Source organism: Ips typographus, linkage group LG1, assembly GCF_016097725.1.
Source record: "Ips typographus isolate SLU linkage group LG1, UJ_Ityp_2.0, whole genome shotgun sequence".
In the NCBI taxonomy this organism is placed as follows: Eukaryota; Metazoa; Arthropoda; class Insecta; order Coleoptera; family Curculionidae; genus Ips; species Ips typographus.
The window spans coordinates 8,782,083-8,804,084 of NC_138422.1; the positions used below are offsets into that span (position 1 = coordinate 8,782,083).

Sequence of the window (22,002 nt, forward strand, 5' to 3'; positions counted from 1 at the left end):
TCGAAACCTGGGCAATTCTAGAATCCCTAGACAATACCAGGATCGACTCTAGATACTCAAACCTCATCAAACAAATCTATAATAACGCTTCCATTCGTGTAAAAATAGATGATGAGTTAAAAACCGACAGTATTCCAATCAAAAGAGGAGTAAGGCAAGCAGACACCATCTCACCAAAACTTTTTACCCTTGCCAGGGAGGATGTCTTCAAAAAGCTTGACTGGCAAGAGAACGGGATTAATATCGATGGAGTGCGTCTAAACCATTTACGATTTGCCGACGATATTATGGTCGTTGAAAAGCTGAAAACATGCTTCGGAAGCTTCATCGAGCATCGCTGCAAATTGGACTTGAAATGAACCAAACAAAGATCATGAGTACAGAAGACATCCAGGTGACCGTTAACGACCAACCCCTGAAGGTTGTCTCGGAATATGTTTACTTAGGCCACAAAATTCAACTTGGCAAAGAAAATCAATCTTCTAAAATCACAAGAAGAATAGGCCTCTCCTGGGCAGCCTTTTGGCGAAATGACAAGAGTTAAGTAAATGTTCTGCTAATGCCTAACTGCCTAACTATTGTATGTATGGTGCGGATTGTGCCTGTGCCTTCGGTATGGTAAATAATGAAAATGTTCTGACATTTATATCAACATAAATATTTGTAATTTGTAAATATTTAACTTGTGTTTAATTAATAATTTATTAAATTTCGATCTGGAAAAGATGGATTTACACAAGAACAGGAAATGCTTATATTGACCTTATTCAAAGTTTTTCCAATATCTGGAACAAAAAAACATCTTTCAAATGTTAATTTGTACTTGTTATAATTTTTAAGAGTTAAGAAATTGCGTAACCCAACTTTTAATAAAGTGTGAATGTGTATTTCGGGAAGTTGTACCAAATTTTCATAGGTATGATTTTGCTTCAGTTTGTCCAATCACAACGATTGCAATATTCACAACAAACTACAAGAACTCTTTATTTAATGAACCGTAAAAAAAATCAATTTTTACTAAAACTTTAAAGCAAAACTCTAACGAGACTTTTCCATATCAATAAAGTCAAACTCTTTAACGGAAAATAGGAGATAACAGGCATTAAAAGCTTAACTACTTCCTAATGCTGCTTTTTAGATTGTTGGACCTTCCATTGTTCGTTAATTATCATTTTTAGTGTTATATTGTTCAGTGAAAAGCTGTTATTATAATATTAAATTGGCTTTTTAGAACATGCTAAATAAATGGTATTAAGCTTTACATACATATTTAAAGTAAAATACATAATAAAACAGGAAACATGCAACCTGATTAATAATAAAATGGCCGTTTGCGATGCAAAAAGTCATCCGCATTATCTGGTAAAGCCGTTTAAAGAGCCTTTTCACGGCGCCCCCATTAAAATACTCGTTAATATGGAAATTTCGAGTTTTTTCTGTCCACTTCCTTTAAATATTAACTAACCCTTTATCATTGTGTACACGGACCATTTAAAAATAATTTAATATCGTGTGCTGCCAGCCGGGGATTTTCTAAAACCTGAACCGGGGCCAGAAATTTTAACTAGGTAGCAAGTTTTTTGTTGACTTAGACTACTTGTATTTGGGTTTATATAGCTTATGTAATAGCGTAGATAAACAGATAGTATCCAGGGTTTCATTTGTTTATTTTTTTACAGTGCTTTCAAAGAGTATGTGGAGTGTTCAACGTCCACTACAAGAAATATCTGTGGCTCCGAGGCGGCAGACTTTAACAGAAAGTTCCTAGATAAGATGTCATCATCAATGATACAGGTGTGTATATTATCTAGCTAACTATATCTATGAAATTTTGATATTTATTCCTAATTTACTCAAGATGGTTCAAATTGTTTGTAGGGTACTTAAAGGGTGGAAAGTGTATAAAAGTAAACACCTCAGTGTCATATTAACATAAACTATGGTCCAGACAAACTTTTCTTAGGAAAAAGTATGGGTACATGTGACACATCAGAATGCCCTAAAATTACAGCCTAAAGAAATTTAAAGCTGTCTAACTTTTGAACGGACCCAGTATCTGTCTAGATTATTTTCAAACATTTCCCCATAACCCCAGCTTTCTACCAATTGATTAATGCTTCACAGTATAAGCCAACGTTGGCTCTCATGTGTGGAGACTGTCTATAAACTTAAAACTACTTTCTGACCTTTTCTTAGACACGTTGCCAACTCAACTTTTTAACAAATAAAAAAACAAGCACAATTGAATAAAGCTTTAAGGGTCATATTAATAATCATTAGTTAAGGGTTCCTTGAAACTTAAGGTAGCCATAATACTTGTTAATTTTACTCCTTGAGGCTACCGTAAGTTTAGAGGAATGATTATAAAATACACCGTAATGTTTTGTTACTGGACACTGGAAAATCATGTATAATTAAGTAAAATATCACAACTTCCAGTACCGCTTTAACATAGGGAAAGTAACGTAGTGTCTGATCATATGTTCACAGATAAAAATATGTCACTGTACGTATCTAAAAACATCGTCAATAAACTATATCTAACAAAAATCGAACAACTCCCATTAAATCTCCTATAGTATACAAAACTATAGGACTTTCAGTGAACACACTATAATGTACCATAACGATAATGCACCATAACTAGAACGTAAACCGATTATATGGACAATTTTATACTTGCTTCCTCTGTTCGGTGATAAATGACGTTCGATTAAAAGCATGTTATATTATTGATAGTTAATAAGCTTTAACACTGGGCTTTCGCTGGTATAAAGAATTAAATTTCAGGTGACAGATTTTGCTATAACATACAGACCCGGGAAATTTAATGTACTTGCACATACGTGCTCAAACTTTCTACGCAGATAAGACACAAACCGAAACCATGGGAACATTTATGAACCGCGATTCATAAATCACAAATTCAATGCAATACCGATATTAAAAAGTGAAAATCGACAGATTCGCGGTAATTTATTGGAGCCCGGTAATGGTTCATTTCCTTTTGGAGGGTTGAACGTTTTTCGAGCCTCGAGGTGGTATTTTTTGCTTTGATCTTAAAACGCGTCCTGGTTACATTAAAATGAAACGGTAAAAAATGCTATAAACCGTTAAACGAATTACCTATAACCTTAAAGGTAAATGATATTGTTTAAAATATCATATATTTATAAAAATTCAACTAAAAGGTAACTAAGATGCTACTCAGTTATAGGAAACAAAGATAAAGAAGAACAATTTTAAGAATACCTGTAAATGATGGTTTTAAAATCTTAACTAGACAAAAATACTTCTGAAAGTGGCTAAGTAGTAGCTTATTCTAATAAAATGCAGTAAAACTTTGAAAACTGTACAAAAATACCAAATATTAAGTTCATGAAAAAACCGTCTTCATAGAAACACAACTAAAATTAGCTGAAGATGCTTTCTAATCCCGGAAATTTCAGGACATAAAATGGAACTAAACGATCCTACCCTAGAAATTTTGAAATTTCTGCTTTATTTTGCCAAACAAGTGCACTTTCAATTTTTTCTTATGTAAATGGACAGATTACAATTGCAACTCCCCAATTTCAGTGATTGTAAATGTAGCTTTTCCATATAACAAGTCTACATTTTGTGATTGATCAATAGCTTTTTCTTGACCAATCACAAACTACAAATAGTGTTGTGATTGTGCTGCACCTGTAGACTTAGCACAAGAATGTTAGGATTATAGAAGTACAGCAGGTAAAAATTAAGGCTTTACACAAAAGTTTTGCTTGTATACACGCGTGGCTAATGCCAATAAACGGAGAATATGGCTATAACAGAGGCTTAATTGTTAATAACAATCTGAAAAATTTACTAGGATCTGATAGAGAATGTTTCTCAAGTGTGAAAAATGCAATCAGCTATGACCCCGCATTTAAAATGCTGAAAATTCAAGCACCTAAACCTCCAATTTATTCTATTCTTACATTCAATTTTTATTAATCAACAAAGAAAAATATTCAAACATGTGATGTGTATTTGTTTTCCTCAAAAAAACAACCACTATCAATATAGCCCAAAAATGCAGCCAATTAATAAACTATTTATTTTTGTTTCAGCTCCATTGCCAAGACTACGGTCAAAGGGAATGCGGATTACTCACTACATCCTCATCAAACGTCACAGGAACCTCCCTAGTGGCACTGATAGTATTGACTTTGGTCTCCTACATAGTGCGATAAATTTTAAAACATCACTTAGCACAAGGAAATTATTCACAAGGGTAACACGAGAGAACATTTTTAGCGCATTACCAAAATTATATTTTTACAAAAAAAAAATTTACAAACCCTAAAAAAATTAAATTATAAATACCTGTAGTTGTTGTAAATTCGTTTTCCTTCGGGGATTAATAACCCAATTACATTCCGTCTTTCACAAAAGTAAATCCAATAAGATAAAAAAAAACGTCCTATAAAAGTCTATTGTAAAATAAGTCACCACGTAAGCTTATAGTCCTAAGATCTACGCATAAATAAAAAAGATTCTCTCGCTAAAAACCAATCTTTTATTTTGTGTCTAACGCCTCAGAGAAATAGTCAGAAAAAAACAAAATATGTCATATAAGAGATCCTTTTATTATTATTGTTACTTTAGATAATATTAGACATCGTGGTAGTTTTTAGTGTATATCTTTCCAAAGACTGATAATATTAGACTATTATTATTATTACTGAGCTTTCTTATGTGACATTATTTTCAGTTTCAGCATTAACTTTACATTTGCGACTTAATAATATATTTATTCCATCATCTAATTTAATGTATCGTTCTCACTCACAATTTCCGTATAAATTACTTTTATGATAAATCAGTAATAAATTATACGACACAAATGTTTCCATTTTACCATTTTTATGATAATAGGGGATGAGGAATCTCACTTAGCCGGTCAGTTGGATTATAATTAATTATTAAGAAAATCCTGAGAGAATGTAATAATGTCCTATATTTAATGTAATAATTCGCCTTTAGGTGGATCTCCTAAATACTTGTTTTACCGAATGTTGTTACTCAATAATAAATTAAAACTAATTTGAATCGTTTTCACGGGGTATTATTTACTACTACCTCTCATTCTCCTATGATAAATCGTTGCAAATTAGTACAACCTAAAAAAAAACACAAACATACTTTTCCAAACATAACAAAAATTAAATATTCCAATTAAATGTGCTGGTATATTTATCACTCTTGGTAAGAGAGTTGTAGTAACATCTTTCAGTGGGATGAACTCTGTGGCTAAATTCACCATCTGAAAATCTGAGAAAAAAACAATAATGGGGTAATTGCATGTATTTTTTTTATTGTCTTAATAGACTTATTTTTACTTAAATTTACCACGTGTAAAATATTTTCGTTCAAAAATCAGCCGTTTTTTATATACATTGTGTCCGAAAAGTCACACATAAATTCTATTAAAAATCAGGGATTTGTTTTCTGGGAAAACGCTCGGACACGTCAATATTTATTTTTAATTACGATTTTTTTGGATGTTAAATTAATGTATACAGGGTGACCCAAAAATAAGTTAAAATAACTCAATTAATATTTAGATTAAGTTAGGTTAGGTTATACTTGGAATTCGATGCAGAATCCAAAAATGAAATAAAAAATAGAGGTTTCCATTTGAAAAAATAAAGTTGAAAGTCGTAACTTGTTTTTGGGTCACCCTGTATACATGAATTTACTATCAAAAAATCCACAATAAAAAATAAATATTGACGTGTCCGAGCGTTTTCCCAGAAAACATATCTCTGATTTTTAATAACATTTATGCGGGACTTTACGGACACACTGTATAAGTTGTTCCTAAAATAGTCGGGTTTCATGTGAACATACTGTTTTTGATATCAGTTTTCAATGCAAGTATCCTATTCAAAAACTTGACTAACACCATGAGTATTAATTGGCAGGACATTTTACTCTGACAGAGAATTTTGGAGTCAGGATTTCATACAGAGTGTTCCCGTTAGATCAATATCCAAGCAACAGTGGCCTTTGATTAAATGTCTTTGTTTTGATTGACGCACTAAAATATAAATTAATTTGACAGTTGTAAATGTCAAATATGATAAAAAAAATAGAGTTCAAACTTGAGTTCCACTAATTTGGTATTGTAATGCTAAAAATTGTAAATCAACTAGATAAATCAGCCCTTCTGCATTAAAACTGCAAAAAAAGGGGGTTTAGTAAGAGATTTAGCAATACCCCCCTGGCGCTTGTAGTTACGAAATTAGTTTTAGTTTCGTTGGACTTAGAAAACGAGTATAAACTGACATTTCTAAATTTTGTACTGACTCCCATTTTCCATACTTTGCTAGAGCTTTATCCGATTAAAGTGGGGGTTGCTCTATTCTAGTAGGGTACTAAAAGAGGCAAATAACCATCTGCGATACGAGTTTGACAGTTGCAGGCAGCAAAGTTAGGTACGGTCACACAATTTCAACAATTGAAGAGTTTATGCTTTTTGTTTTACTAATTCGGCGTTGGAAAGTCCAAACCACGAGCATTCAAAATCAACCCTACCGCGATCAAAACTTAGGAATAAATTTCCGAATTTAATAATTTTATTTAATTTAATAATTTTTTATTTGCGTTTCAACCACCATTTCCAAATTAAAGGAAAACGAGTATAGATTAACGTTTTTAAACTTTGAATCGGCGCTCGATTTTGCTGCCATTTTCACTTTACTTTTGATTTGAATGTGGTTTTCACTAGTCTACTTAGATCATAAAGGAGCACATCATAAGATTGAATTTTACCATTGCAATAGGGCTGACTGAAGCCTCAATGAGGCCCGATAGTGTGTAATTGTTGATTGGCAGTTCGTGGCGAGGTTAGACGGTAGAAAATATGCAGTGTAAATTAAGTTTTTAAGTGGTGTTTTTGTCATAAAAACGGTACAATCTGTTACCAATCATCCCATAACCACTCAAGTTTAAATAAAAATAGTAATACAAATGATACTTACTGAACTTCAGTCTTATCAATCTTTTTCGGACCACGAATCTGATTCCATTTGCTCACTTTGTGCTCATTAAACACCATTGCTCCCAACACGGAAATCCAAAGAGCTTCCACCATCACTTCGTGGTTATCCCAGTTCTCCATTAGAGCGGAAGTAAAACTCAACACCTCAGCTGCATTGGTAATATCTTTCAAATCGCCAAAGTACCTTACGTAGTTTTCGCACAGAAATGAATGAAACTTTGACGGCTGAATACTGAATTCATCGACCAGTTTCCCGATATCACAGTTTAACCTCCAAGAATTACCTAAAACAATAATGGTTGTCTGAAGTGTGAGAATGTTTTTCAGGTGTGGGTTTACTACCAGTTTCAAGTCTTTTAGGGTTTAACACTCTGCCTAAGCCGTGGAACAGTCCTAAAGTCTCATCTTTGATCATGTGTTTTAATGTAACTGAACTGTCAATTCTTTTTCGTTTTGAAGCTGAAGATTTATTGACAGGTATGGTTGTAACTTGCAAACTCAATTGAGCGGTACCTTCAAGTTGACATCATAACAGTTTTTCAGCAAATTAATAGTTTCTTACCAGACACGCAAGCTAAGTATAACTGGTTTAAGGCGCAACGCATATCTCCTTGTGATGAAGCCAAAATGGCATCCACTGTACTTTGTGACGGTGATTGGTAATTGTCCGGGTATGCTTGCAAAATGTCATAAGCCCGTTTTAATCCTTTTTTCAACAAAGTAGGTGCGCAAGCATTAAAACTAAAATATGATTTATTTTTATCTGATGAGTCTTCAATATTGACCATAAATGATATTAATTTCTCTGTCAATTATTAAAGTCACGTGACTGTAAACCTGACTTATTAATCACAGGTTTCAATTTAAGAGACGTTTCGTGCAGTAGAAACGGTTTAGCCAAATTAAATATCAAAAATCGGAGTAGGCATGTTTTGGATCCAATTTTTTGTGAATTTCAATTTCAAATTGATTTAAAAAGGACCAATTTGATAACTCTAAAAGTATTAAATTTTATCTTGTCAACTTTGAAATTTACTTCTTTTTTTGTTATCAAAAAAGTTTATTTGTAAACTTTCGAATATCCATTTCAGGGACGTTTTAGCTTTAAGGTGAGTTCCCATAACGGCGTTTTGCGATCTGACGTCACTAGTTTCCTATTGGTCAACAGTACATTTTCAGCTGACAGATCTGGCGAAAATTTTTTCCGCTGTACACAGCAGTTGCCTCTAAACACCATATTTTTAATTGTCACTTGCCACAATTTGTTGATGTTTTGTTTATTTTTTTAACTTAACTGTTACAGTTTTAAATAGTTACTCTGCTATTCAACTAAATCAGCATGTTTTGAAGAAGGGTATTCTTTATCACCCTCATTGTCGCCTTGGAATCAAAGATAAATGGAAATATTTTCCATTCTCAAAGTTCCATGGCAATTGCCACATAAAAACTAAAAATAAATTTGAGATTATGAATACCGAGTGAGTCTGGGAAGCGACAACTCTTTGTTATTTCCTAAACAAGAAAAAAATTTGAAAAATATCAAATAATAATTTTAGGAACATATGCAATTTTAGGAATATATGTTCTATATGTTGCAACAGCAAACTGTTATACAGCGTAACTCATAATTGAGGTACCAGGTAAAATAACGTTTTTTTAACTGTATATTTTATTGCATATTTAAAAAGAACATTAAATTTGCAATATTTTAATATAATTTTTACCTGATACTATTTATCTGATGTGTCCAATTATAGTCCTTTCGACTACTGTCAGTCATAATTAGAAATTTGAATTAGGCAAATATCATAGCAGATAATCAAATCAAATAATATGACGCAAATTGATTGGGTTTAATACAATTTCCAAACAAACTTTATTAGATATTATGGAAAACTATAAAAGACGATTACAATAATAATTGTAAATTGACTTAATTATATTATATTGATATATTGACTTGAAATTATAAATGTAATAATGACCCAACCTGACCTAGTACCACATAATAACAACTAGATAGCTCCAGATTATTTAAATGTCAAATTTTATAAAATGTTGAATATTTTGAAAAATAATTAATATTTGACAATAACATGTAATATAAAAATATTTTAAATGTAATGTACTTGTTAAATATGCAATAAGATATACAGAATTTCATTTAAAATTGTTTTAACTGTTATTTTACTTATGAGTTACCCTGAATAATTGTTCAGTGTTGCAAAATACCTATAATACATATGGACACATACAATTTTCATTCAAACTTTTTTTCAAAAATTCTTTTTTTTTAAGAAATAACAAGGGGGTGTTGCTTTCCCGACTCACCCTGTATAAACATAGGTGCCGCTTCTGCCAATAGGAAATAAGTCACGTCAGACGCAAGACGCAGTTATGGGAAAAGAACTCACCTTACAATTACAATTGGTTAGCAGAGTTACTTGACTGAAAGTTTGTGATTTTGCACTTTAACAACTTATTGTTGTAATAAGGACCATTTTACTAACTTTAAAAGTGTTAAAGTTGGAAATAATAAAATTTAGTTTCTAGAGTCATGTGACCAAAACTTGCCTTGTGAGTTATTAAAATTTCAAGTCCAAATATAGAAGTCACAAGACATTTAAACTTGTAAGCTTTAAATTATTGTTTAAAGTTGTAACAGACTGAAACATTTAGTACCTAAACTGTCACATTCAAATTTCAACTTACCTTAAACTAACTTAAAAATACATTGGTGAAATTAGTAATTTATATTTGTATACCGATTTTTAATTTTTTATATTACACAGAGTTATTCACATTATTTGACATGGAAGATTGTGATTAAACACTTTAACAAAAGTTTTGATTCTGGGATGGATATAGGCTTATTGAAGGTGTTTCTTAAAAGTATTTTCAAGAGAAACCATGTCTCCCAAATGCAGAAAAAGTATCCTTCATTACTAAGTTCTTACCTGTAGTGACTGATAGCATACTTCAAAAGAAGCTCTTCAGGAAACAACAATCTTTGCAAATTACATTCATTACTATTGGAATCTGTGCATATAAAAACAACAGGATGTGTGGCTTTAAAATACAGATCTCTAAAAGTAATTTTATACTGTAATCAAATTAAAAAAGAATGTTCCAGCAACTCACTCTAAAACTGAAACAAATTCATCTGGATTCTTAATTAAAGCATTGGGAAAGTCTTTAACCAGTAAAACCTTTTTGTTATTGCCACTACCAAATAAAGAGCAATATTTAGCTTCACCAAAAAACTCTAAAAATCTGGTTACTTGTCCAGGACCCTTAAATACATCATAGTCACAATCTACAGGGTTTGTCCATTCAGTCACTTCAAAGCCCAAAGCTGTGCTTAAAACTTTAACTGCTGAAGTTTTTCCACTGCCAGTTGGACCAGTAAGAAGCAAAAAAGGAGTTTTTGTCTTTAATAAAAAAATATTTTAAAAGTGGTTGTATACTAAATGTGTGACTAAAATCATTAGAATTACATCCCAGATTTATGTTTTTACCTTAGCAACACCTGACTTTGAAACTGCCTTCAGCCACCCTTCAATCTCTTGCAATTTCTTAGCATGTACTATAAGATCTTCAGGTTTTTTTGGTGAAACTAGTTCATAGAAATCTAAGGCCTTTGTGAACTTTCCAGATTTATTCTCTGATTTCAAGACAGTCTTGCTATGTACAGTTTTTTTCCTTGACTTAGTTGATGGGGCTGGACTGGGTCCATCGACGTTGGTTTCCGGACCAAAATCAAACGACTTCCACTAAAATTTCACATAAAATCAGCTCATACTTTAAAAGTTGGATCCTGGAAAACATTACACTTTTGAAAGCTGCCATTGTTGTAAAAACTCCTTATTGAACACTACCAATAGACGGAAAAACACATACGAATAGGGTAAATTTAACTGCACACAGAGTAACAATTCACTTCTGCCATTCTTTAAATAGTTTATTTATTGATGTTTTTAATTTTTGGCGGAAAAAAATAAACAAATTTGTTAGGTTATGTTCTGATTCTGTTTATTAACTCTGCACTCTCGTAAACGCCAAAACGATCAAGACTTGTTGTCAATTTGTGCTGTCATCTTTCAAGAAATTGTCAAATTACGGTTATGAGACTTATTTTTGTTTCAGTTTTCAGTTTTTGTCAATGAGTTTGACAAAGAAAAGAAAGATTACAATTTCTTTCTTGTAATTTGTATTTGTTTACCTTTTATTTTTATACTCTTACTACTCTTACTAGTTGAGTTTTTCTTTTATACATTGTTGCAAATTGTTTATTTCACCTATTCAAACAAACTTTTCCGTGTTTTTTCGGATTTAATATGGAAATGTAAGTATGTCTACTCTAAGTATTATATTTAAAATATCTCTTATAAAACATAGTTTTTAATTTCAGCATTAATTCCAACAGTGCTACTCTTAGTAACTACGAAGTACTGAAACATTTACAAAAAATTAAGGACAGCAAAAAGAAACAGACAGGTCAATTGGCTACAATAACGTATGAGGTAGAGTTATTAAGTTTTGAGTACTTATATTCACTGAAGGCCTATTTTGTAGACTTTGCGTTATCTTGAAGAAACTCCATGTAAAAACCAAACACCAGAAAGTATCAGCAAATGTCTTAAAGCTTTAGAGCCATTTAATTTAAACAGAACAGAAAAACTTATGTTAATAAACACACCTCCAACTTCACCGCTGGAGATTCAATTGGTAAGTAGTTAACAGTTCTGTTTGTTGCTATTTTTTTATGTGGTTTACCTGTAGATGGTAGAGGAGAGTGAGGAAAGATTGTCAGAAGATCAGGTGCAACAAATATTGGAAATACTTGTTGAACATTTCCCTGATATTGCTAAGCCTGAGGTGAAAACAGAACCAGAAGATTCCAGTTGATGAAAAACAGTGCTATTTTTGTTATTTTTATTATTAATATTGTATACAATAAATAGTAACAATTTGTAAATCTATCTTTTCTGGTCTCCTAAGTCTTCAATAAAGTCTTCATCAATCTGAAATTTAATACACCAGTGGTAGATTTTTACTGTAGACAGAGCACTGCTTACCTCTGGCCATTTTTCAGGTATAACATCAAATAGTTCATCCTTAACATCACCCTGTATTACAATCTCATCTTCACCAGTGACTGATGAACCACATGCAAATCTTTGTCCAAAAAACTTTGCAGCAACTTTCAGATCGATATCTTCAAAGAAATACCACTTAAAAACCAGTCAACTGCTTATTAGAGAAAAATCTACCAAAAGTACTTAGCCCTGTTACTACAGTTACAGATTTTTTCTTTCCTCTAGGAGCCCTAGATACACATACTTGTTTCGGACCTTCTTCCTTCTTCTTTGTTTTTATAATACCTTTACCACCTCTCTTTTGACGTTTTTTTTCTTCTTCCCCAGAGGGAGTGTCACCTATTTTGACTTTTTCAAACTCCCTTGGCAAATTTTTTTCTAACCACTGTTTGCATTTTTCATACTCTGGATAGTATTCACAGTACTGAAATTATAAAATTATGCTTGAATAAGAATGTTGCGGCCCTACTGGCCCTATTTCAAAAAAAAAAAACATTAAAATTAGAAGCTATTTAAGTACTAACCTCTATTGGCATGGTACAATTTCCACAATAATTTACATGCACTGGGTAAGTCACGCCCTCACGAGGGCCCATTTTAAGCTTATTTTCTTCTGCCATTTATAGAAAATATAACGGCAGTAAAGAGATCACAAAATAAATTAATCCAAAAATCAAGCTGAATTTTTTTTTTGCTTCAAAGATTTTGATCTAACCTAAGATTTTTTTATTCACTCTAATTTGACAAATGACATTTTTATTTATCTGAGAAATGACACATCTGACTTCATCAATGACAGTTGACAGCTATTTGTCATTAGTCATCATCGTTTCATTTGCAATCACCAATATTTACTTTTTAATTCGTTTTTGGGACGTTCTAGAATAAATTGAATTTGTGCATTAAAACAGGTTATTTACAAGAAAAAATGTCGTTGAATACGGCCCACATAAACGGGGGAGTATTAATACACTCCGGTGAACAGTAAGTACAATTTTGTGACATTATTGCACCATTACACCCAATTTGCTGTCTAGTAAATTAAATATCATCAGCTAACAGATCCTGTTATCATGTAATAAATCATTGTCATTATTTTAGAATATTGTTGTTCTCTGACAATGTTCACATTGAATGGTCTGGCCAAGAAGCAAGTGCATTTAAAAGCAAGAAGAATGGACGAATATTCCTCACCACTCACAGAGTTATATTCAACAACAGTTCTCAGTCAGATGAGATGCAAAGTTTCAGCTTTCCTTTTGTCACCCTCAGTGAGGTAATTTCATATTTACAAGTGAAATGCAGCTTGTTTATGTATGAATGTACTGGTAATAGGTTGAAATTGAACAACCAGTGTTTGGTGCTAATTATGTAAAAGGGAAAGTGAGGGCACAACCGAATGGCAACTGGGTAGGAGAGGCTAAATTCAAGATGACTTTCAAACATGGTGGGGCCATTGAATTCGGACAGGCATTGTTGAGAGCTGCACATTATGGTAAGATATTAGTTATTACTTTTAACTAGTTTAAAACTATATGTTTTCACTTCATGCACTGTAAATATTTACATAAATAGTCTGGGGCACAGCTGCCAACATGTATAATACAATTGGTTGTTCTTTTTAAGATAAAAATTGATAAATGCATACTCTTGTTGATAATATCATTATCAATAATTATTTAGGTGGGTTAAAGTGAAATTGACAAGATTGTAATAGTTTCCTTATCTATGAATTTTTTCACAAAGCTTAAAAAACTTTGTACCTAATAGTAAAGAGTGCATGAATATACATTTTTGAAAATGTTGCATAGTGCAAACTTGTATTTAAGTAGAAATCTTGAAGGTAACCATACAAAATTACTATTTAAAAAACTCATTTAATCTGCTTTGGTTGTAAGAGAAATGGGGAATTTTTATGTAAATGTACTTTCCTTTCAGCCATATTTGAGGATATTTCTGGGGGTATGTATAGAAAAGGGTTTTAATTTTAAATATTTCAGTTTGCTCAGAATGTCAGAAAATGACTTAGGTTATCATGCCAAGTAGAGAGTAAAGTAGAAGTACATTTTAGTTTTTTTCTGAAATACAAAAGTAGGTATGAGTAAAGATAATCTTTTGTAATTAGAATGACACTTGAAACAGAAATCTGGCTGTTTTTAGTAACTAAAAAACTTGGTTCCTTGCTTTGTTTGCTTGAAACTGCATGTCAATGAACATTAATTATTTAATTGTAGTGTTTTCTCTGCAACATTAAACATATCTTGAGTCATTCTACACTAAAATAAAGCTAAAAATAATAAAAGCTTAGTTGTGGTGACCACTGGGACAGGTGAATGTTTTGAATGTGACAAATATCAGAAAAGTAAACTTCAACTAGGCAACAAAAGTAAATCATAGTGTGTTTTGGTTTTGTTGCCTAGTTTCAACTTTGCACCTTACTAGAAGATATCAGCATCTTAAAACTTACCTACTATAGCATGAATATATCTTATAGTGATTTTTGCAGCTTAAATAACTTTGTAGACTATTTTTTACTGCATTATTATTTTCACAGTTCATTTGTATTGGTAAAGGTTTCATATTAATTAAATCAGTTTAGTCTATGTAACATTATTGTTTCAGCTACAAGAGGAGCCATGAATAATGTTCCACCACCATATGAACCACCTCAACCTCAATGGTATGCTGCACCTCCACCAGCTTATGCTCCTCCACCTCAAGGTAAGCCTATTCTGTCTGTAACTGATGTAGCAGACAGCCGAAAAAACGTTGCATTGTTTCCACAGTGTAAAAAAACTAAATGGTAGCTGCATACAATGTGACTTACTGCTTTTATTAATTGGATAATAGCACCAACATCCAACTTGTACTTCTGAATCAGTCACCAACATTATTTGTTTTTATTTGCTATTTGTGGAATGGAAAAAATAACATTTTAGGCATTCAGTTTGTTAAAACAATAAACCTCTTGTGGCGGTCAGGTAAATGATAGTCAAAATTTCAAAAATGTAGTTTCTGTTAAAAAAAATCCGAGAAGAGTCTACAAAGAATGGTATTAAAGAACTGTGAACAATTATGCCTAACCGATATTTATTACATCTTCATTTGCTGAGTTTGCATGGGAATATAAAATAGCAGGAAGACTTATTATCATGGGAATGTCACTAGATTTCATCTTAATAACCACTGTCGAATTAAATTTATTTTTGTATTTTTTAGACGACTAAAATTAGGGTTGGGTAAAATTTCTTTTTCAGCTACTTCTCGTCCACTCCTGAACATAGGTCTTTCCTAATTTCTTCTACTGATCCCTGGCTTGAGCATTCTGATACCCATTTCCGCCTGGGAAACCTTGTAAACTTTACCAAAACTTAATTTACTGCTTTTACAATGTCATAAATGAATGGATGTCTCAAGAATTGCCCTAAATCTTTTGAACAACTATGACAACGTCCACTTATGTGCGACATTTGCACGCCGCTGCACCAATAAAATTGTATTTTCGTTGATTCATTTTATCGACTTAATGGTTTATGATATTATAATTAATAAAAATAATTAAGGTTTAAATAATAATCACAAACCAAGAGAGTTTTTTTAATCTGTAAGTTCTTGTAATTTGTTAATGTAAAAGAAAAGTGGCAAAATCTTTATATCAACAGTAGTAAATGTCAAAAATGTATAATTTACGACCCTGCTTAAAACCAACTATAGAGATCAAGCCCAACCTACATCTGTTATGCGGAATCCTCGACGGGAACAATATGTTTTCGGGGATTAATTTTTATTGAACTGATTAAGGTGTCCACTTAGTTAATATTGAATATTCCTAACCTAATCCATTTGAAAAATACAATGCAGTTTGAAAACGTCAAACTGATGACGTACAACGGTCTAGTTAGTGTGCCGTCTACTATAATTAAGCAAGGTATTATAATGACAACTGTCAAGTACTTATTTAGTAAGCATGTGTCAAAATATCGTGAAGATGCTGTAGATTAAGCATTTTCTCATTTGTTCTGATGTAACGAAAGAACTCAACAGTCGAACGTTCGAACTTGTCGTAACTCTCACTATCGTCAGTTTTGTCAAAGTCCAACAATTTATTAACCAATGCCAGATGTGTCCCAAAAGCAATTTCATTTACGTAGATTTACTAAAGCAGGTTTTACACCGCGCTTTGATATAATAGTTATTTACATTACTAGTGGGGTATGAGCATTTTTATAGGCACAAGTGGGAGTCACACGAGTACGTTAATTTGCCATACCCCACGGGTGATGTACAACATTTTATCTACGACCATCAGAAGCAGCGTAAAGTAAGAAAAAAATTCATATTTTGTGCAATGTGAACTATTTAAGAACGTCTCGTATATGCTTGCTACGGGTAGTTATTTGTTACCCTTAAATTTTGTCATCTACGCTGTACTGTTTTGGTGTTGTTGCCATGGTGGCCATTTGTTTCCACATATCACTTAAGCGACAATTTAACAGTGTCAGTCACAAATTTTTAAAAGTGCATTTCGTTATGAACATGTCTGAAGAACTTCCGTCAGATATTGAAGAAGCTGCCGCAAACGTGGTATCTGGCTTGTTGCCTGCCAAGTCAAAGGAGAAATATGAAAAAATGTATCAACGTTTTGTCACCTGGTGCGAGACCAAGAACATAAAGAGTCCTTTTCAAGAAAAAATGTTACTCGTGTACTTTGAAACCTTGGCAGCAACCTATAGTTCATCCAGCCTTTTTTTTTTTTTTTTTGTGTAAATTCGATCCAAGAACTTTCTAATTCAGGAATTCATTTCACTTTTAATATTTATAAAAAGTAAAATATAGTTATTATTTAAGATAGGTCTGTTCATGGTTTTATCAAAGTTATGTTTAAATTCAATAAACAATTACAGCAGAAATTTTCATTTAAAGTTGTTTTATCGCACTAGTGCGATAAAATCGATTATTATCGCACTAGTGCGGTAAAATCGCTCATTACGTAACTCAAAATGAGCTATGTAATGAATGATTACCATGCTAGGAGTAGATAAAAGAAATTAATTCATTCATGAAGCTGCTTGAAGGTCGAATTTTATCAGTTTAAAACAAAACTTTATGTCGAATTTTTTACCAAATAGGACAGGTTCTATTTTCATCCAACTTATTTGATCAAACTTGCCGTTTTGCGTAATGCCAACTGCCAACACACAAAAACGAAAAAGTGAGAGTGACTGCAGAATTCAATACATAAACACAGTATTCAGGATGATTATGAAATTTCAAAATAAAAATATCAAAAATACCAGAAAAACAAGTAGGAATAATCTGTAATTATTACCACCTAAACACTAAATTTTGGTTTGGTTTGTCAAACTGTTTTCATTGACAGCTTTGACATAAAAGTTTGATAAGTGTAAAATCAAATCACTTTATGCTCCAAGAAGTTCATGAATTTATTTGAAGCATAAAATTTGATAAAATAAATGTTTCCATTTTCTTTGAATTAAAACTTTTGGTGTAAAACCTGCTTAAGAACCATTTTGTAGGATTCAGCAATATTTCTTTCAAAGCGTAGCAAATTCTAACTTTTTTAAAGAACACAGTTATTTTTTACCCAAAACGGTCACTTTCGCATGGGATGCAATAAAATGTATCCGTTGTTTCACCGTTTCATATTTTAGCACAATGAAAAATACGACCCTTTCCAGTCCTCTTTGTTGAAGCTTATCCCAGATGGCTCATTTGGACGGATGTGGGAAACCGAATTTTGGACTATAAATTTAAACTCTCTCCAAAACAAGCTCTCAAACCTCTAACAAGTAACGCTGTCCCAATAAGACGGTCAACCAAAACAAAACCCAAATCCTTCACTTTGAAAGGTACTCTTGCTATTTTTTGCAACCTATCAATATTTTATCCTTTCTCACAAACCAATCCAATCCTTGACATTGAAGGAACTCTTGCTATAAGCATTAAGACAACTTATCTCTGACCCTGCTAAGGTTCTAGCACTTTACTCAGCCACCCCACTCTAGTTTACCTTACCTATTGCTCAAGAATCACTACGTGTTATTAAAGTGTAATATACGTGATACAATTAACAATAAGTGTCATAATTTCAAAACTCCAATACCTCGCAAATCCCTCAACTCAATTGGAGGGTTCTAGTTTGAGTGCATAAAAAATGATTGTTAAGGCAATTTGAACCTTATCAATACAGTCAGTAATACCAAAATAGCCTTAATGGTTAGGTTAGGTTAGTTGTTGAAGTGGTAGAAAAACTTTTTATTTTAAATGTATTGCCAAAGTTAATATTGTAATGTTTTTGTGTAGGCTACTATGGATGGGTGCCGCCTACTAACGTTTTTCCGCAACAGCCGCCCACTGATGGAGTGTTTATGACTGATGCCCCTCCACCATACCCTGGCATTTACCCTGGCGGTCAACCCAACGGCTACGGTCCAGCACCGGGCGGTTATGGGGCTCCTCAAGGTTACGGCCCTCCTCAAGGTTACGGCCCTCCTCAAGGCGCTGCTGGCGGATATCCACCAGGCGCGCCTCCATATCCACCTGGCGCAGCCGCTGGCGGATTTACTAACTCAGCAGGTAATATACGTTTATTTGGTAGTTTTTATTTGGTAATTTGTTTAATACAAATAAAGGGTAGTCTTTTTATCTTTAGGGTAGATTTCTGGAGTACACTAAAAATTTCGTTATAACGGGAACCTGTATTACACCGAAGTGTCTATTTCAGGACCATATTTTTAACCTTAGAGAAAACCGGGGGAATGTTTGCGTCAGTTATTTGCTTTACGGAAAAACAGAAAAGTTTTACATTAGCCCTAATGGGAGTAATGGTGACATGGCCTATTACCTCAGCAAATCGGTATTTTTTTGTATTTTTTCTCACTGACAGTTTTCTTATTCTTTCCTGTAGGTAAATTTACTCGTTTCTCAACTTTACCAAGTATTTTGTGATTGTCAAAAAATCGTTTGTGCAGTGCTTTTATGAGAACGTTTCAGTTTATTATTTAGTTTTAAAATTTAAGACAAGAGCAATGCAATTTATCCTGATTATTCCTTCTAGGTTACTATCGTTATTATCCCCGTTAAATCCGAACAAACGGAAAAAGAAGAATCAAAATTTAAAAAAAAACCAAATTGAAAGTTACGGTGAAAGTTTACTATCTGTAAGTTTGGTTAACTGCATTAGTATATCTTTTTTCAGACGCTAAAGCAGCTGAAGCAGCTCAGTCCGCCTATTACGACCCCAACAAACCGCAAATGGCTTATGTTCCACCTCCCGCCTACTATGTAAGTATTGAAAAACAAGTTTTTATCGCTAACTATCGTTTATTTTTGTTTTATAGGAAAACCCACCCACTTACAATCAAGCAATGACTAATAACAAAAAAGAACAGTAATGTTATTCACTAAATTTGTGAGCACTGTTATTAGAGTTTATGAATAATAATAATAGCAAAATAAATACATTTATATTATGCTACTTGTATACCGTAGAAGGCAATGAATCGCAGGAATCTATTCTTCTATTATATTTAATTATACTCAAAAGTAAACTATTTAATACTAATGTTTGCAGTTGTTTAACAGCACGATGTAACGTTAGTATCTCTTGTATGGATATGAATAGTTTATTGTTGTTGTTTATATTTTACTTTTTGTTGTTTGTATTTATAGGTATTTGTTAACAGCATTCCGTTTTTTGATTATACTACTGCTTGGCCACTATAGCAACATTTTTTAGGTCTCGGCGTCTCTAACAAAAAAATGAAGCATTTCTATTTTATTATAGGTTAGTTGAGCGGTCGTTGACACAGTTTACATAATAAAGCTTTCAGTAATTACTTAAAATTTGTTTTCTTTCTTTGATCATTTTACTCACTCAGAGAATTAAACACACTCATTGTAAGGGCCAGTACTTTCAGTTCAGGATATGAGTTAGATGAGAGATGTCCAATTACGTTTGTATGAATGGACGTTTTTTCCATGTAAGTGAGGAAAAGGACAAGAACATATTTCAATTTTGGAACCTGGATTATGTTTTACATAAAATTTATTAGAACTTTCCCCATTTAAACAACTCTGTAGCTCTTATGGTTGCCGAGATCCCAATACATATGTACAACCAATTTGGGACACACTGTAGACTTTAGCTTGCTATACAGGTACAGTCTGTCCAATATTCAATTCTGTATAAAAGGTCCTCGATTTCCGTTATTTTAGTGCATTTAATTAATGCAGATGTTGTGTGTGATTCAAACAAACTGGTTTGAGTTCAGCTATTATTGTTGCCATTTGCCGCCAGACTGAAAGCCTTGCAATCCTTGCATACATGCTGAACATGAAATTACCGGACCTTCGAATTTTTTAGTTGAAATGGCTCAGTTTAAAAAAATACAGTCTTCTCCTGTTATTTTTTTCTCTAAATGCGTGGTTTGTGAAAAAACTGAATCTTATTAAAAAGAAGTAGTCCATATTCACACAGTGGAGTAGTGAGTGTAAGTGAAAGCAAACTCAAAGTCGATCTCCACAAAATATTTGTTATGTGCCTGACATGTTTCGAGTGTATTTAGACACCCATCTTCAGAGGCTCAACGAGAGTCCCCCTTCAAGAATAAAAAACCAACCACTTTTTGTACACCTGGGTTCAGCTGTCCCCCCTTGTAGAATGACAGCCAGCAGACTGTGACTCTCGTTAAGCCTCTGAAGATGGGTGTCTAAATACACTCGAAACATGTCAGGCACATAACAACTTAATAAATACTTTGTGGAGATCGACTTTGAGTTTGCTTTCACTTATAAATCTTATTAGTCCTCCAGTTGTTGACATATATTTTTCTTTACAAGTTTTCTGGCTCAGTTACTTATTGGAGGAATGGACTAATCTCAACTTTTATCATAACATTAAGAAAACTTAACTTTACCTCTATCAGAGTTTAATTGTTTGAAAGTATAAACTATAGACATAAACAAAACATTATTGCTTAACTTACATTAGGTGTTAAATTATATTTTTGGCCTTTTACTACTAATAATTATTACTATGAGAACAATATAAATATTTTGTACTAATTTACACTGAATGATTTTATATTACTGAGCATCAAAATCAATAAGTTAACCATAAAATCTGTTAAAAGCTAGTTTTCTAGAAGACTTCTTTTTCTCTTGTCGCAGCATCTTTCTTCCCCATGAAAAAAAATCGGCTATAAGGTTTTTTTCTTCGACGTTTTGGTTGCTGGTGTTTATCAGATTAACCGTGGATCCGCGATCTATTCTAACTTGGAAGCAAATTTCTCCATATTGGCAATAATCTTCACTTTGAGCCATTTCGTTACTAATAGAGCCGCAGCTATTCTCCTCGAGTTTATAATTGATGCATATATTTTCGTCTGCTCCGTGGCAAAAATCTGAAATAAAATTATTACGATATTAGTGTGTTGTTTGTTGGTGGTGGAATGTCCTAGAGAAATACATTATCAGATGATAGAACACAAAGGACAAAATGTTTGCAAGCTTTTAAGATTTCCTTCAGTATTTTTTTCATCAATAACTCCAACTAAAAACAGAAAAAATTCTCCTTCTCTCATCTTATTGTATTTGTTTATATTTGAGAAACTGATTATTGAATTAAAAAGTAATGAAAAAAACACAAAAATAGTGGAAACCGGTATAAAAACGGCAACAATTCAAAAAGTATATCCTAAAATCAAACATCAACATGTAACATTATAAATTTGGGTGAAGAAATTGACATGAAGATTGTATTTTCACTAGTAAAATTTTCACTTTAATTCACAATAATAGAGAAAAAACTAGCATTAGTAAAAAAATAAAAGCAAATAAGTAAACATAGGC

At 32.6% G+C, this 22,002-nt stretch overlaps 6 protein-coding genes across 13 annotated transcripts in view; 3 read left to right on the forward strand and 3 right to left on the reverse strand.

Moving 5' to 3' along the window:
- Positions 1–5,081, forward strand: part of LOC145740418 (uncharacterized) — a 65,843-nt gene extending 60,762 nt beyond the window's left edge. The window contains 2 exon segments of the mRNA XM_081995984.1: positions 1,680–1,794; positions 4,095–5,081. Of these exon segments, the coding sequence (XP_081852110.1) occupies positions 1,680–1,794; positions 4,095–4,217 (238 nt within the window). The 3' untranslated portion in view covers positions 4,218–5,081.
- Rad17 (Rad17 checkpoint clamp loader component) overlaps positions 1–11,079 on the reverse strand; it is a 109,862-nt gene extending 98,783 nt beyond the window's left edge. The window contains exons 1-8 of one of the 3 annotated variants that reach the window (XM_081995973.1): positions 10,862–11,075; positions 10,549–10,803; positions 10,172–10,461; positions 9,988–10,116; positions 7,593–7,771; positions 7,373–7,543; positions 7,011–7,314; positions 4,595–5,298 (exon numbers count right to left, since the gene is read on the reverse strand). In XM_081995973.1, the coding sequence (XP_081852099.1) occupies positions 5,190–5,298; positions 7,011–7,314; positions 7,373–7,543; positions 7,593–7,771; positions 9,988–10,116; positions 10,172–10,461; positions 10,549–10,803; positions 10,862–10,879 (1,455 nt within the window). In that variant the 5' untranslated portion in view covers positions 10,880–11,075 and the 3' untranslated portion in view covers positions 4,595–5,189. Of the gene's footprint in view, positions 1–4,594; positions 5,299–5,926; positions 6,068–7,010; positions 7,315–7,372; positions 7,544–7,592; positions 7,772–9,987; positions 10,117–10,171; positions 10,462–10,548; positions 10,804–10,861 lie in introns of those variants that run through there. The other 2 variants (XM_081995974.1, XM_081995975.1) reach the window with 2 other exon arrangements.
- A 128-nt stretch (positions 11,080–11,207) lies between these two features.
- On the forward strand, positions 11,208–12,065 carry Polr3I (RNA polymerase III subunit I). Its single transcript, XM_081995995.1, has 4 exons — positions 11,208–11,375; positions 11,442–11,553; positions 11,606–11,758; positions 11,813–12,065. The coding sequence occupies exons 1-4, from the start codon at positions 11,368–11,370 to the stop codon at positions 11,936–11,938; spliced, it is 399 nt and encodes a 132-aa protein (XP_081852121.1). The 5' UTR covers positions 11,208–11,367; the 3' UTR covers positions 11,939–12,065.
- Positions 11,952–12,867, reverse strand: DENR (density-regulated protein). Its single transcript, XM_081995990.1, has 4 exons — positions 12,654–12,867; positions 12,304–12,553; positions 12,109–12,248; positions 11,952–12,054 (listed from the first exon to the last, which is right to left on the reverse strand). The coding sequence occupies exons 1-4, from the start codon at positions 12,747–12,749 to the stop codon at positions 12,010–12,012; spliced, it is 531 nt and encodes a 176-aa protein (XP_081852116.1). The 5' UTR covers positions 12,750–12,867; the 3' UTR covers positions 11,952–12,009.
- Positions 12,868–12,939: 72 nt separating this feature from the next.
- On the forward strand, positions 12,940–19,995 carry Wbp2 (WW domain binding protein 2). Of its 3 annotated transcripts, XM_081995979.1 has the most exons (8): positions 12,942–13,113; positions 13,231–13,405; positions 13,465–13,624; positions 14,068–14,091; positions 14,752–14,850; positions 18,454–18,726; positions 19,349–19,434; positions 19,491–19,995. In XM_081995979.1, the coding sequence occupies exons 1-8, from the start codon at positions 13,058–13,060 to the stop codon at positions 19,542–19,544; spliced, it is 927 nt and encodes a 308-aa protein (XP_081852105.1). In that variant the 5' UTR covers positions 12,942–13,057; the 3' UTR covers positions 19,545–19,995. The 3 variants fall into 3 exon arrangements, with proteins under 3 accessions (XP_081852108.1, XP_081852105.1, XP_081852107.1); XM_081995982.1 differs by lacking the exons at positions 19,349–19,434; positions 19,491–19,995 and adding an exon at positions 19,208–19,248 and having other exon boundaries at positions 12,940–13,113; XM_081995981.1 differs by lacking the exon at positions 14,068–14,091 and having other exon boundaries at positions 12,945–13,113.
- A 1,068-nt stretch (positions 19,996–21,063) lies between these two features.
- The window catches only part of LOC145740426 (uncharacterized), a 44,001-nt gene continuing 43,062 nt past the window's right edge, over positions 21,064–22,002 (reverse strand). For all 4 annotated transcript variants that reach the window (XR_014181421.1, XR_014181422.1, XM_081995997.1 and 1 more), the window contains one exon: positions 21,064–21,554. Coding sequence is in view for 2 of the 4 variants with exons in the window: in XM_081995997.1 (XP_081852123.1) it covers positions 21,262–21,554 (293 nt within the window). In the remaining 2 variants the exon portion in view is untranslated. The remainder of the gene's footprint in view (positions 21,555–22,002) is intronic.

What these genes read in the sequence shown, in the direction of transcription:
- Polr3I (XM_081995995.1), top strand. An exon ending in TGGCTACAATAACGTATGAG is followed by an intron (nt 11,554 to 11,605) that starts GTAGAGTTATTA and finishes CCTATTTTGTAG; the next exon opens with ACTTTGCGTTATCTTGAAGA. An exon ending in CACCGCTGGAGATTCAATTG is followed by an intron (nt 11,759 to 11,812) that starts GTAAGTAGTTAA and finishes GTTTACCTGTAG; the next exon opens with ATGGTAGAGGAGAGTGAGGA.
- DENR (XM_081995990.1), bottom strand. Translation starts at nt 12,749, where the DNA reads ATGGCAGAAGAAAATAAGCTTAAAATGGGCCCTCGTGAGGGCGTGACT. An exon ending in ATTGTACCATGCCAATAGAG is followed by an intron (nt 12,554 to 12,653) that starts GTTAGTACTTAA and finishes TTATAATTTCAG; the next exon opens with TACTGTGAATACTATCCAGA. An exon ending in TACCTGAAAAATGGCCAGAG is followed by an intron (nt 12,055 to 12,108) that starts GTAAGCAGTGCT and finishes ATTAAATTTCAG; the next exon opens with ATTGATGAAGACTTTATTGA.
- Wbp2 (XM_081995979.1), top strand. Translation starts at nt 13,058, where the DNA reads ATGTCGTTGAATACGGCCCACATAAACGGGGGAGTATTAATACACTCC. An exon ending in CTTTTGTCACCCTCAGTGAG is followed by an intron (nt 13,406 to 13,464) that starts GTAATTTCATAT and finishes TACTGGTAATAG; the next exon opens with GTTGAAATTGAACAACCAGT. An exon ending in ATTTGAGGATATTTCTGGGG is followed by an intron (nt 14,092 to 14,751) that starts GTATGTATAGAA and finishes TTATTGTTTCAG; the next exon opens with CTACAAGAGGAGCCATGAAT.